The 13077-nt window shown below is 44.4% G+C and overlaps 3 protein-coding genes across 3 annotated transcripts; 1 reads left to right on the plus strand and 2 right to left on the minus strand.

Moving 5' to 3' along the window:
- Positions 1-208: 208 nt before the first annotated feature.
- Positions 209-3953, minus strand: H6S33_000358 (uncharacterized protein; the record flags this gene model as incomplete). The annotated part of the gene is made up of 7 exons (XM_044831726.1): positions 209-598; positions 655-2067; positions 2118-2698; positions 2788-3416; positions 3476-3592; positions 3669-3674; positions 3733-3953. 7 exons carry the CDS (start codon positions 3951-3953, stop codon positions 209-211), a joined length of 3357 nt encoding a protein of 1118 aa, XP_044699917.1.
- A 1672-nt stretch (positions 3954-5625) lies between these two features.
- On the plus strand, positions 5626-7469 carry H6S33_000359 (uncharacterized protein; the record flags this gene model as incomplete). The annotated part of the gene is made up of 6 exons (XM_044831727.1): positions 5626-6181; positions 6236-6288; positions 6342-6357; positions 6410-6579; positions 6635-6698; positions 6745-7469. 6 exons carry the CDS (start codon positions 5626-5628, stop codon positions 7467-7469), a joined length of 1584 nt encoding a protein of 527 aa, XP_044699918.1.
- A 1827-nt stretch (positions 7470-9296) lies between these two features.
- H6S33_000360 (uncharacterized protein) lies at positions 9297-12878 on the minus strand (the record flags this gene model as incomplete). Its single annotated transcript, XM_044831729.1, has 7 exons — positions 9297-10001; positions 10055-10446; positions 10506-11529; positions 11584-12261; positions 12322-12599; positions 12663-12676; positions 12748-12878. The coding sequence occupies 7 exons, from the start codon at positions 12876-12878 to the stop codon at positions 9297-9299; spliced, it is 3222 nt and encodes a 1073-aa protein (XP_044699919.1).
- Between the last annotated feature and the right edge of the window lie 199 nt (positions 12879-13077).

Raw genomic sequence — 13077 nt, forward strand, 5'->3', positions numbered from 1 at the left:
ATCGGCAAATAATTCTTCCTCAATTATATTACAGATATATATAACCCTCTCTAAGCTTCCTTAATTCATCAACTGTGGATTGATAACAGTCATTCGTAATAGCCATCATAAACTCATACAAAAAATCATAGAAAAACTCGTGCAAAAGCAAAAAAGAAGATAGGAAATAATAAATCCAGCAATCGCTTAAGAAATCAAACAAAAAAAATTAAACCAACTCGTCTCCGACTGCCGGCCTCTTCTCCATAGTAGTTGTCCTTGAACCAACACCATTCATTGAGTTTCTCCTTGATCGGATTGAATTTGGCTGTGTGATGGTCTTTGCCATCGTGAAGAATCCTTGACGCAAACTGAGGGAAGCATCTTTTTTCACTCTATCAGACTCGCCACGGTTAAACCAGCCAGTGTAGCGCTTGGTAAATTTCCAGAGTTCGACTCCGAGAATAAAAATTGGAACAGCGCCAATAGACAATGCCCACTCCCAAGTAATTCCTTTATGCTTAAACACTTGCGTGTTCAAGGTTGGAATGTAAACGACTGGGAATACCGATAAGGCGCCGATGAAGACAGAATAAAACAAGAACTTGTTCTCGTAAATCTTTTTTCTCTAATTAGCATGCTGTTCATGGAGATGAAGAATTTCTGGATACTTACATCCTTGAAAAATGGGAATTTGTGTTCTATTTGGTAAGGGTCGAGTCTAAACATGCTTCGGCGAATGCTCTTAAACTCCCACGCTGAAACCAAAATCAACCAAGTCAGCTCCGCAAACACGGCGCCTCTGGCCCTGAAGACCAGGTCACAATCTGGCGTATAAGAAGCATTGCAGTTTACTCCAAGGTTTCCGTCGCCGACGCCGAAGACAATGATTACAAAGGTGCAGAGACATAAGGAGCCCATAATCGTTCCGTATACGATCATGTCTACGAGAATTTGTTTTGTGAAAACACCCCTCTTAGAGTCGTGCGGTGGTCGTCTCATAATATCGGAAGAAGCAGCTTCCAATCCCAATCCAAACGCGGGGAATGAACTTGTCAACATGTTGATCCAAAGGATCTCAAGGGGCGCAAGCGGAAAGACCGAGAGGTTGTTCCTGTCCTGGAAAGCAAGTCCAATGATCAAAAGGATGACTTCCCCGACGTTAGAAACGAGAAGATGAAGAATAAACTTTTGAATATTGTCAAACATCCTTCTTCCTTCTTCAACGGCATTAACGATACTAGCAAAGTTGTCATCGGTAAGCACAATGTCAGATGCAGACTTCGCAACATCAGATCCTCCAAGACCCATTGCGATTCCGACATCAGCTCTCTTCAAACTAGGGGAGTCATTGACTCCATCTCCCGTCATCGCTGCGTATCTATTCCTTCGATGGAGGGCATCGATCATACGAACTTTGGTGTTGGGAGCACATCGAGCAATGACAAACGGTAGCGTGGGAAGATTGTCAATTTCTTCATCTGTAAGAGCATCAAACTCGGCAGCAGTTTTGACCATACTATTGGCAACCTCTGGAGGGAAAGATCCAAAGTCTCTAGGAATGATCCCGACCTCCCGAGCGATGGCACGAGCAGTTCCGGGATGGTCTCCAGTCAACATGTGAACTTGAATACCGGCCTCAGTACATTCTCTGACAGCATCTTTGGTCTCGAGACGTGGTGGATCATAAAGCCCAGCAAGGCCCATAAGCGTGAGTTCTCGTTCAACCTGGTCTCGGGGAAATTCGGTCCAGTCCTTAGGAGGGCTTTCAACAACTCTGCGAGCAATTGCCAAAACACGTAATCCTTGATCAGCGAGCAATGACATTTGTCGCGTGACTTCCTCCTTAAGCTCCTCGGTCATGGGCTGGGTGTTCTCTCCGAATCCAACATTGGTACAGAGATCAAGAATCCTTTCAACAGCACCTTTGACAAAGATAAGGTATTTTCCCTCGTTTGGTTCCTGGAAAATGACAGACATTCTCTTGACGTCACTATCGAAAGGGTATTCACCGAGTTGTTTCCATCCATCAGAGGTAAGCTTCTTTTTCCCATAGTCGAATCGGTGGGCGAAAACTTGCAGGGCAATCTATATTGGTTAGTATATATAAATAGGAAATAGAATGAATTACCACTTACTTCTGTTGGGTCGCCGGTAGCTTGCCACATGCTTTTCTGTTCATCAAATCGTAAAGTTGCCAAGTTGCAAAGTGCAGAGGACTGCAAGAAGGCTTCCAGCTCCGCTCCCACTTCAGGCACTTCTTGATCATCCCCTGATACTTCTCCCTTTTCTTGTTCCTGCATCACTTCTGGCATCTCGGGTTTTTTTCGGGGTCTAGGTTCATCGGCGAACTTCAGTGCGAGAGCAGAGCGAGCTTGATCACGTTCATCCTGTTTCCTTTGATATTCCTTTTCAGCGTCTGCCTCCGAAGCCACAGTAGGTGCAGGCCCAAGGCGAATGGTACCAGATGTCGGATCGGTGGCCTCGCCAGTGCGGTCGACGCTATAGATTCCAATACCCGGAATCCAAGCCTTACGAGTAACCATTTTTCCTTGAGTCAATGTACCAGTCTTATCAGAGCAAATATTGGTAACACCTCCAAGAGCTTCCAAAGCGTCAAGTTTGCGCACAATAACCTTGCGTTTGACCATTCTTTTCATGCCGACGGCCATAGTGATGGTCAAGACAGCAATTAAGGACTCCGGAATGATGGCAATACCTAAATATGGTGTTAGTTTTGTTTTTGAAAGCGGCCCTCAGGATCAAAAAAAGAAGAAAAAAAGGTTTATGTGAGCCGATGTTACATACCAAGCGAGATAGCATAAATAGTAACTTCATGAGTAACGTTAAACTTGTTAACACCAAATACGATAATGGCAAGCAAGATAGCGCAAAAAAGCAGGACATATGCCAATTTAGACAGCTTCTTTTGAAGAGGTGTGCCAACCGTGAGTCCAAGCAGTTTGCCAATGGCATCCCAGGTGTTCAGAGCAGCACCCTTGACAGGTTGAAGGGTACCGTACTTCTTACGAGACATTGATCGGTTTGGCTTCTTGTCTTTACCAGCAAGGGATTCTGCTATTGCCCCGATCTCAGTAGCCATACCCGTGCCAGTGACAATACCACGAGCACGTCCTTTGGTAACCGTCGATGAAGAAAAGGCCATATTTATCCTGTCGCCAACCCCAGTCTCCTCATTGAGATCCAACATAGGGTCCTTCATTACTGGTAGTGATTCACCAGTGAGTAAGGCTTCGTCCGTTTCGAAGTTCATGACATCAAATAGTCTGAGATCTGCGGGAACGACGTCCCCCGTCTTCAATTCAACGATATCACCAGGTACCACAGTCTTGCTTGGGATGTGTTCGACATTTCCGTCTCTAAGAACAGCAGCTGTAGGGCTTGAGAGACTTCGGAGAGAGTCCATTGTCTTCTCACTGTGAATTGTTAGTTTTGCTTTAAACATATTTTTAGTCAATGAGTAAGTGATACTTACGCTCTATATTCCTGAAAGAAACCAATGGTTACGTTGAGAGCGATAACAGCAGTGATAACACCACCTTCAATCCAATCTTGGACACCATAAGACAGAGCCATTGCAAGAATGAGGACCCTAGTTCCAGTTAATACGACATATAAGAGCGATTCATATATATAATTTCAAGCGACCGGGAAATTTGAAAACATACAAGATCCTAGTAACCGTTAGAATATGAACATTTTATATCAGTATATATTGGAACAGTGACATACATAGCATTACTAATTTGTTTGACAAAGACCTTCCATATAGGAATCCCTTCGCCCCCATCTAATTCGTTTGGACCGTACTTGCTAAGTGCTTGCTCGGCCTGAGCTGGAGACAAGCCTGTATCGACATTTGTCTGGAGTTCCTGAGCAACCTGCTCCGGAGTGAGCTGATAAGCAGGTCTGGAAAAAGAAGGCTTCGCGGGTCCAGATTCTTTGCTAGCCATAGTAATAGATATAGTGGGCTAGGAACAGGGGCTGTTAACACTGGTGAGTGGAGGAAGAGAAGAGGACAACAGGGAGGAATGGCATCATATTTGTACTCGAAAGCTGCCTTGGGGCTCAACAGGTTCCCGGCAGCGCCCAGAAATCTACGACATAAATTAAGTTCAAGCTTGGTGGGGTCCATTCTTTTTTTTTACATACTTCACTCAAGTTCTCGATGGCCGTGACGGTGCCGAGCCTTGGAGTGCCTTGTGGGTAAATACATGTACATGTGGTATCTCAAGAATTACTCTTATGTCCCACGCAAATAGCTAATAAATCGAGTCATCAAATCCAATCATATGCCCACCCGGGTCTAACTTCTGCAATTCCAAGAAAAGTCCAAGAAAAACGGGAGACGAACCAAGAGATATGATGCAAAGAACCCCCACCAAAACGCAAACTCTGCGCTTACTGCTCCTTGGCAGTAATTCAGTAAGGCAGTTAGAACGAAAAGATAGCCGTTTGGATGTCTTGGATGTTCTTGGATTCTTGGCTTCTTAAAGAGATCGGAACCAACTCTATTTACCCTAAAGCTAGATTTTTTTATTCGTAAATACCTATTATTCATTGTATCTAAGACTGTCAAATGTCATGATGTCTTTGATTAAGCTTTGAAAGTCACGCGTGAGTTGTCATTATGGCCGAACCGGAGATGCTTCTAAAACGACGTAAGTACTCTCTTCACATCAATGATCAGAGGTGGTGGCGTTAGCGACTCTACTACCAATTAGTAGCATGGTATTATTTCTTGGCATTTCTTGGAATACCTTGGCATATCTGGGCATGCCTGGGCATGTCTGGGCATGTCTTGGTATCACTTGGCGCTTATAATCACGGAATCTGATTGCGTCGGCATGCCATCTTTGGAGAGCTCCTGCCTTTTCCTTTTTTATTCCGACTACATTTTAGCAATTTTTATTAGATCCGTATAGATGAAAGGTAGATAGAATGCATGCCCAAGAACAAATTATACTTGCCCAGATATTCGACTGGAGTGTTGAGGGGGTGAAGTAATGAATTCGGTAGAATAGGCGCGGAACTCGACGGGAGATAGGTATTGATCTTCGGATAGATAGTAAGTGCAGGTTCGGCAAAGGTACCCTCACTTAAAGTCCGGGAAAAATCACATGTGCAGCATATGTACATATCCGTATATCTGCAGTATGTACAAGAGTACTCTAGAGTACTTTGCTTTATTGCGCTACTCTTGAAAGAAAGGAAAGGAGTCGTTAATACCTTATTGAACGCGAATCTCCAAGCCTTGATGGCCTAGAGGGGGTGCATACACGCGAGGAACCCAGTGTGAAACCAGGGTCCAGTGTCTGAAATTGGCAAGGAGTGAGGCGACACAAAACACACAAAGATCATCCCGCCCACGGGAGTCGTCACCCTCCAACTCCTGTTCCTTGAACATCAGCTACTCCACCCAACATCTACCTACAGACGTACATGTACCCTACTCACACATATTTACCTCCCAAGCTCTATCAATTAATTCCTTTAGACATTCACTATTCCACAACATATACCTGCATTTAATTATCGCTATCCAATCAAGTTGTTACCGCTCAAGAAGAAATCTCCCCTGGCTTTAATATAATTAATTTGTGCAGCAAAGATTAGCCCGCCGATATGTTACCCGGCGACGATGTCTCGTCTGAACTGTCAGATATCTGTACAGACGACTGTATCCCGTCTTGGGCGAAGGAGCATAAATCTAGCACACATCAGCTGCTCTCATCGTCGCTATTCATCGTGACATTTTGTCTCATCTTTTTTACCGTGCTGCAACGACTGTTTCCGGTCTTATGCGGAGCAGGCGCGAGGCACCTTTCCCACCTCGAAAATCGCACGCGGAAGAGGATAGCAGCACTTACATTTTCAACAACCCTTGGAGCTACAGGTGTATTGGCAGAGTTGATCTTGTGTGAAGTTAGTGAATGGGGCGATGTGACAAGCCGCCGTCTTGGGTTCCCGATTGTGGTCGGGGTTCTGTTAGTCTGCTTGGTTGTGATTACTCCCCTATTAGAATTACACAGTCTTGTTGGGGGGAGTGGTATAGGAAGTTGGAGGAGACAGTATGTGATTATGGCTGAACTTGCCGCATTTGCGGGGTGGTTGTGGGTATTCTGGAGTTTGGGCGATAGGTTGCCCATAAGGAGAGCTGATCATATTGTTTGGGGAACATGTAAGTATCGTATCTCTCGCGATTTAGAGTGAGGCTAATTATATGGGGATCTAGCACGCACCCTGATGGAGGAGTGTTTAGCCAGAGTTGGCGTTATTGGGGTATCCGTAGGTTCTCCAATCGCCGATTTCTTAAAAATAGATGTACTAACCACTTCTAGTTAATGGCACTACTTTGTGAGAAACACCATATTCCCAAATGTTTTCTTTAACCTAATGTTTGAGATAGCTGGCTTTGGCTGCGTCTCGTCGCCATGGCACAACTTTACAGCGAAACCGAGACCAGTCACCGACATCGATGTTTCCCGAGCCCAGGCTGGTTTGACTGCAGCGACTGAGATGTTGGATGGAAAAAGGAAACGGCTGAGGACCTTGGAAATCAAAATCCAAGACAAGAAGGTTTGTCTGCCTTGGATCATAGATATCTTTTCACCTAAATTCTAATACGTTACAGTCATCTCAAGAAGGCTTCATGAGCAAAGTATTTTCTGCCGTTCGTGGGGATGCAGATCTTCAAGGTTTGATTCCAACCCGGCTCTTAGTATGCATTGCTAATTATTGCAGAACATTCGATACTCCTTAGTGAGATCAACGGTCTTGAAACAATGCGAACCTCATTGTCAGCGGAATTTGCAGAGTTTCAGCGCCGGTTAACCGTACAACAACGGTCCAAATCAGTGCTCGGTCGACTTATATCAACTATTTCTTACGGCTTCTCTGTTTACTGCTTATACAGAATATTCGCTACGTCCCTAGCACATATTCCATTTTTGCATAGATCTAGGTCTTCATTCTCTCAAAGCGACCCTATCAATAATGTAGTGGCTCTTCTCGCCCAGCATTGGGACCCACATCTTGATCGTGCTGCCTGGTCTCGCATGATAGGCTTTGCTTTCTCCGGTGTCATTATCATAGGGTCACTTGGATCCGTAATGACAACTCTCAATATGCTAAGCCGTGCAGCCCCTGGGGTGATCGGTCATGCAAGCAAAGGGGACAATCCCAATTTTGCTCTTTTTGTATCTCAAATCAGTGCGGTTTATATGCTTGCATCAGCTCTCTTACTGAGAAGCAATCTTCCTTCACATATGAGCTTTGTGATTAGTGATGCGCTTGGAGCACCATTGGACCCCGCCTTCGTCGATCGATGGTTTGATGGATTGTTCCTTGGAGCTGCTTCGCTAACAATAATTGCAATGGTTGTTGGGAGGAAGAGTGGATGGTGGGGCGTAAGGAAAGATGATGCATTTGACGACTTGATGGATGTGGAAGCTGGAAAGATGAACTGAACAAACATGATAGCCAGCAGGCTAGATCGGCGGGACGAATTATTTTTTATGCCCCACCCACTCTCAAAGAAATACCCCTTACCCCGTCTGTTCTGGAAACAGCTGACTTCCTTCTTTGTTTCGATTATTATTATTCACTTGCTATATCTGTATAACGACTTGTTGTTTTTGCTTATTTTTTCTACCTGTTTCACGAACGCTGGCCGTCTTTTGTAATTTCTCATCGATTTCTTTGGTTTCTTGGGCTTCTTGGGCTTCTTGGGCTTCTCCGGTTTCTTGGGTTTCTTAGGTTTCTTTGTCTGTTTCGCCTGAGGGTAGTATTCTTCATTTTTTCTATCTTCTGTCTGTGGCTCCCTAAATCCAGGGATCTGCAGTGAACTTATCGGAAGATTTGTATAACTAACTGCCCTATGTTCGTCCTGGAGACGCCTAGATAAGGACATTTCATCACTGAAGAGCATTGAAGGGGACGGTTTTGTTGATAGAGAGTTGGGCAGGTATAAGGACTAGCGAGAATATTTCTCACTGCATGTGATTATTTTAATGTAATGTAATGTCGTGTACGACCAAAAATAGATTATTTTAGACCACAATGCATTTATATCTTAAGCATGGAGTATCACTCGACTGTGTAATTGGTGATGGGGCTATGGCCAATGATGATCAACAAGTGTTGAGATCGACAAAACATCTCCGATCTCGTCTATCTTTCAATTTTTAGCTATATGTAAGTAATCTTGAATAACCTTTGTAGTTACGGAAACGGCTCTTTTCATGCGAAATCTGCAGCCTAATAGTGTGGAACCCTAATTAGGCTTAGCTTTCTATGCCTTTTGTTGTTTTGGTTATGGATCTACATTAAATACCACGTATGATACCCGTTACCTTCATGTAGTGACGGATTTCTTGGCTCTAGGTCCTGTTCTGTTGCTAGTGGATACGGGAATATGAAGGTAAAAAGAGAACATCAATGTAAAGTGAAGTGTACGATACTGGTTGCTTTATTATGCATGTATGTACCTACAGTACATATTATAATACAGGCATTATATAACTCTTGGCGTACCAGAATCATAGCACGACTGGCTCCTTCATGAATGCCCAAAACTCCATCATTTTTCAGCTGTTGATTTTGCTTCTGTCTCGCTGGAATATCCTCATTTGGCATTATTTATAGAACATAGGATATCTATATGTGGTTTAGATTTATGTCATGACTTGGTTGCTTGATCGACTTAATATCGTGCAATATATAGATAGAAGACTTGATATACCCATATAACTCTTGGCATACCGGAAGTGACTAAGAGCGACAACAATATATCCTCTAGACTCGGAAGCCCGAAATCGACGGTATAGCAGAATTAAATCAGGGCCTGGGGATAAGGCTAACATATATCTACTCTAGGATTCTCGCCATGGCTGTTTAGTTTCTAGATAAAATACTTTATTAGGTGCTGTAAACCAGTAGTAATTATCGTGAGGCTATTTGTTGGGAGTCGCATGTCCCTGAATAAAGACGTGGCGAGCAATAAGATACATATAGGCTCTGATTACACGAGAAATTGAGGAGAAGTATTGAGAATTCGAATTCTCGGTATTTAACACATGCGTAAATGTAGTCTCGCGCCATACCCTACTTTGGTGCGGCGTGGAAATTATAGTTGTAGTTATTTGTACTACATGGTATCATACATCATGGGTGCTTTTAATGATAGAAATCCAGTTTTACATGGTTCTCTTCTTTCCTTGATCGATGAATCTTTAGGCTTCCTTAAGACGTTTGAACTCTAAATAAATTGAATATATCTAAGAATCACTAAACCCCTAAAGCTTTAGAAGCCTCAGCAAGAATGTGGCTTCTGAAACCTCTTGCTCCTCCTCCATAATGATCTTGTCCATATCTTCACCTGGATTTATTTTTTCAATGTGCGTGATGGTGGCCTTATCCAGAGGCCTTCGAAGAGCCTTCTCAAGAGTATCCCCATGCTCTACAAAGACCTCCTCGAGTCCAATCGGGTCCTTGAGGATTCTATACTCCATCTTCACATCATCTGTAGCCACGAGACCCGCCTTCTTTCGTAACCTCTGAACACGGTTCAGAATTTCTCTCGCAAGTCCCTCACTCTCCAGCTCCTTGTGCAGCTCTGTGTCAAGGATGGTGAGGACATCGTTATCTGTGTTTGTCTCCATATGCCCTGATGACTCCCCGAGCTCGCGGACTACGTTGAGATCCTCGGCCACAAGTGTGATCCCACCGACTATAATTTCCTTGTCTTCAACAAATTTTTTGACCTCAGCGCTCGTTAGCTTAGTGAGAGCTTGCTTGACCTTGGGAAGATCCTTCTTCAATTTCTTTCCAAGGACAGGCCAATCGGCAACAGCCTTGTATTGTACACCGTACTTGTCCTCGTCCGATGAAAGGACAAGATCGCGGACGTTAAGCTCAGAGGTGATGTAAGATTCGAGAGACTTGACATCGTCGAGATATTGTTGGTCTTTGTGGATGACAACAAGTGTTTTCAAAGGTGTCTGAAATGTCGGTTAGCGTCAAAAGTGATTTATAAGTGATTGGATCTATCTACCTTCAAGCCGACAGTTTTCCTCTCTCGGGAAACACGTGCAAGCTCAATGACCTTCTGCATTCTGCCAAATCTCCTCTCAACATCCTCATCGAACAGTTCTTCTCTAACCTCTGGGAAGCTCAAGAAATGTACACTTCTGGAATCCTTGGGTAAGAGTGACTCGGGAATGTAGGGGCGCAGGCGTTGGTAGATGTTATCTGTCAAGAATGGTGTGAATGGGGCGAGGCCACGCACAAGCGTAAATAGAACCTCAAAGAGTGCGTTCAGAGCATGTGTTGTGTCTTCGAGGCCATATTCACCCTTCAGACGTTTTCTGTTGAATCTAATGTACCAGTTGGTTGTGTTGTCGATCATTTCCAGCATTCTAGGGACCACGGTGTACAACCGGTATGCTGAGAGTTTAAATCTGATTAGCAACGGATATTAACAGTCAAATCTTGAGTGAGCTCACCAGTCATCTCTTCATTCACAAATTTCAAGTAACTCTGGCAATTGGCCAGAACCCATTTGTCCATCACATTCTTGTTACCACCTGACTCAGGGCTGAACCTGTATTCCTTACCAGTCAGTTTCTTCAATAGCTGTGCCTGCTGCTCGAAGAAATTGTAACTGTTCCAAAGCGGTAACAGCACCTTGGCGACAACCTCTTTGACACCCAACTCCTTGAACCTCAGCGGCTGTGCCCTGACAACTGGTGAGTTGATGAGGTACAGTCTCAGAGCATCAGAACCGTACTTGTCCATGACCAATGTAGGGTCAGGATAGTTCTTGAGACGCTTGGACATCTTCTTTCCGTCCTCGGCAAGCACAATACCATTGACAATGCAGTTTTGGAATGGAGAGACCCCAAAGAGATGTGTACCAAGGACAAGGAGGGTGTAGAACCATCCACGCGTCTGGTCCAATCCCTCGGCAATGAAGTTAGCTGGGAAAGAGCCCTCAAACTGCTCCTTGTTTTCGAAAGGGTAGTGCTTGCTGGCGTAAGGCATGCTTCCAGACTCAAACCAACAATCAAAGACCTCCTCCACTCTCTTTAAAACACCTTTTCCTTTCTTGCTCGGGATGGTGATATGGTCAATTTTTTCGCGGTGGAGATCCGGAATCTCTCCGCATCCACTCAACTCCCTGAGTTCCTCTACACTTCCAACACACACAATCTCCTCACGATCATCAGAAACCCATATGGGTAACGGTGTACCCCAATATCTATTACGAGAGATGTTCCAGTCCCTAGCATTTGCAATCCAACTTGCAAATCTGTTTTCCTTCACATTTGAAGGAACCCAATGCGAGCCCTCAATGTTCTTCAACATCTGGGGAATGATACTGGGGATACGGACGAACCAAGCGGGAACGGCCCGGTAAATCAAAGGGGTATCTGAACGCCAACAGAATGGATAACTGTGGGTGATTTGACCATCGACGATGAGTCTCTTTTTCTCCTTCAAATATTTAATGATAGACTTGTCTGCAGCCTTCAATTCACATGTTAATACATCATTGATATATAGCGGGCTAGAAAGAAGTACCTTAACGTGAAGCCCAGCGAAATCTCTAACTTGGCTAGTAAAAATACCAGACTCATCGACCGGGTTTGGCGGAGGCCGCTTCTCCGTGATGACTCCCGCATCCATCGCGACATTGTAATCCTCCTCACCAAATGCAGGTGCTTGATGAACCAACCCCGTACCACTGTCCGATGTGACATAGGTAGCATTCAATACCTTGAAACCATATTCCTTAAAATCCTCATAGAAGTAGTCAAAAAGCGGCTCGTACTTCCATCCTAACATATCCTTACCCTTATACTTCTTCTCAATGGTGTACTTTGCCTTTTTGAGCCCCTTCTCTCCGTATAGAGTTTTCAGACATGACTCGAGAAGGATGTAGTTTCTGCCAGAAGTCTGATCATTGATCTTGATGTACTCAAAATCTGGGTGGACCGCAATTCCAGTGTGAGAGGGCAACGTCCAAGGTGTGGTGGTCCAAGCAAGAAGCTCGGTAGTGGGATCCTCTACCAGTGGGAAGCTGACAACTATGGCAGGGTCTTGAACATCCTTGTAGTTCTGTTGAGATTCGAAGTTGGAAAGAGGGGTGGTGCATGCAGTTGAGTAGGGCATAACACGGTATCCAAGATACACTTGTTCTTTGTCAAAAAGCTGTTTGCAAACCCACCATATGGACTCCATGTATGTCGGGTACATGGTCTAGTACTTGTCAGTAGCCGAAACTGCAACCCGATCTTTAACAGAAATTTACAAACTAACCTTGTAGTCATTGTCGAAGTCGATCCAGCGACCCAACCTATCGATGGTTTGTCTCCATTCTGTGGAGTACCTCATGACAATAGCCCTGCACTCGGCATTGTACTTATCAATGCCCATCTTCATAACATCGTCCTTACAGGTGATGTTAAGCTTTTTGTCAATTTCATACTCAACGGGGAGACCGTGAGTATCCCAACCGAACCTTCGCTCGACATAGTGACCTTTCATGTGCCAATAACGGGGGACAATATCTTTGATGGTACTGGCGAGCAAGTGGCCTTCGGTCAAACGAACCAAAAGTCAGTACACAAACAAGAAAACTACAATGTGGGTGTGTGTACCATAATGCGGTAATCTGTACACCCAGATCAAAAAACGTTTAGTGCTTCCGCCACAAAGCTCACAATTATCTTCAGAGCAACTCACCCAGTACAGAACGGAGGTCCGTCATAAAAAGAATACGGCGTCTTCCCCTCTGACAATTTGACCGAGGTCCTGAAGGCATCAATCTCCCTCCAGAACTCGAGGATTTTCTCTTCTTCCTTGGGGAAATCCATAAAAGCTAAATTTTAAGGTTGAGCTTTATTAGATTTGAGGATTTGTGGGCGGAAGTGCTATGGTTGGTGGGGTTTTTCGTTGCGATGGACTTTCGAGATGGGATGGCGGGGTATTTTTATGCGGCGCGGGGTTGACAGAGCCTCATATGAGTCGAAAGCACACCCCTAACCCTAATATCAACATTGATTCCTTGTCTTA

The sequence above is a fragment of the Morchella sextelata genome, assembly GCF_020137385.1.
Source record: "Morchella sextelata strain SCLS chromosome Unknown scls_1, whole genome shotgun sequence".
NCBI classification, from domain to species: Eukaryota; Fungi; Ascomycota; class Pezizomycetes; order Pezizales; family Morchellaceae; genus Morchella; species Morchella sextelata.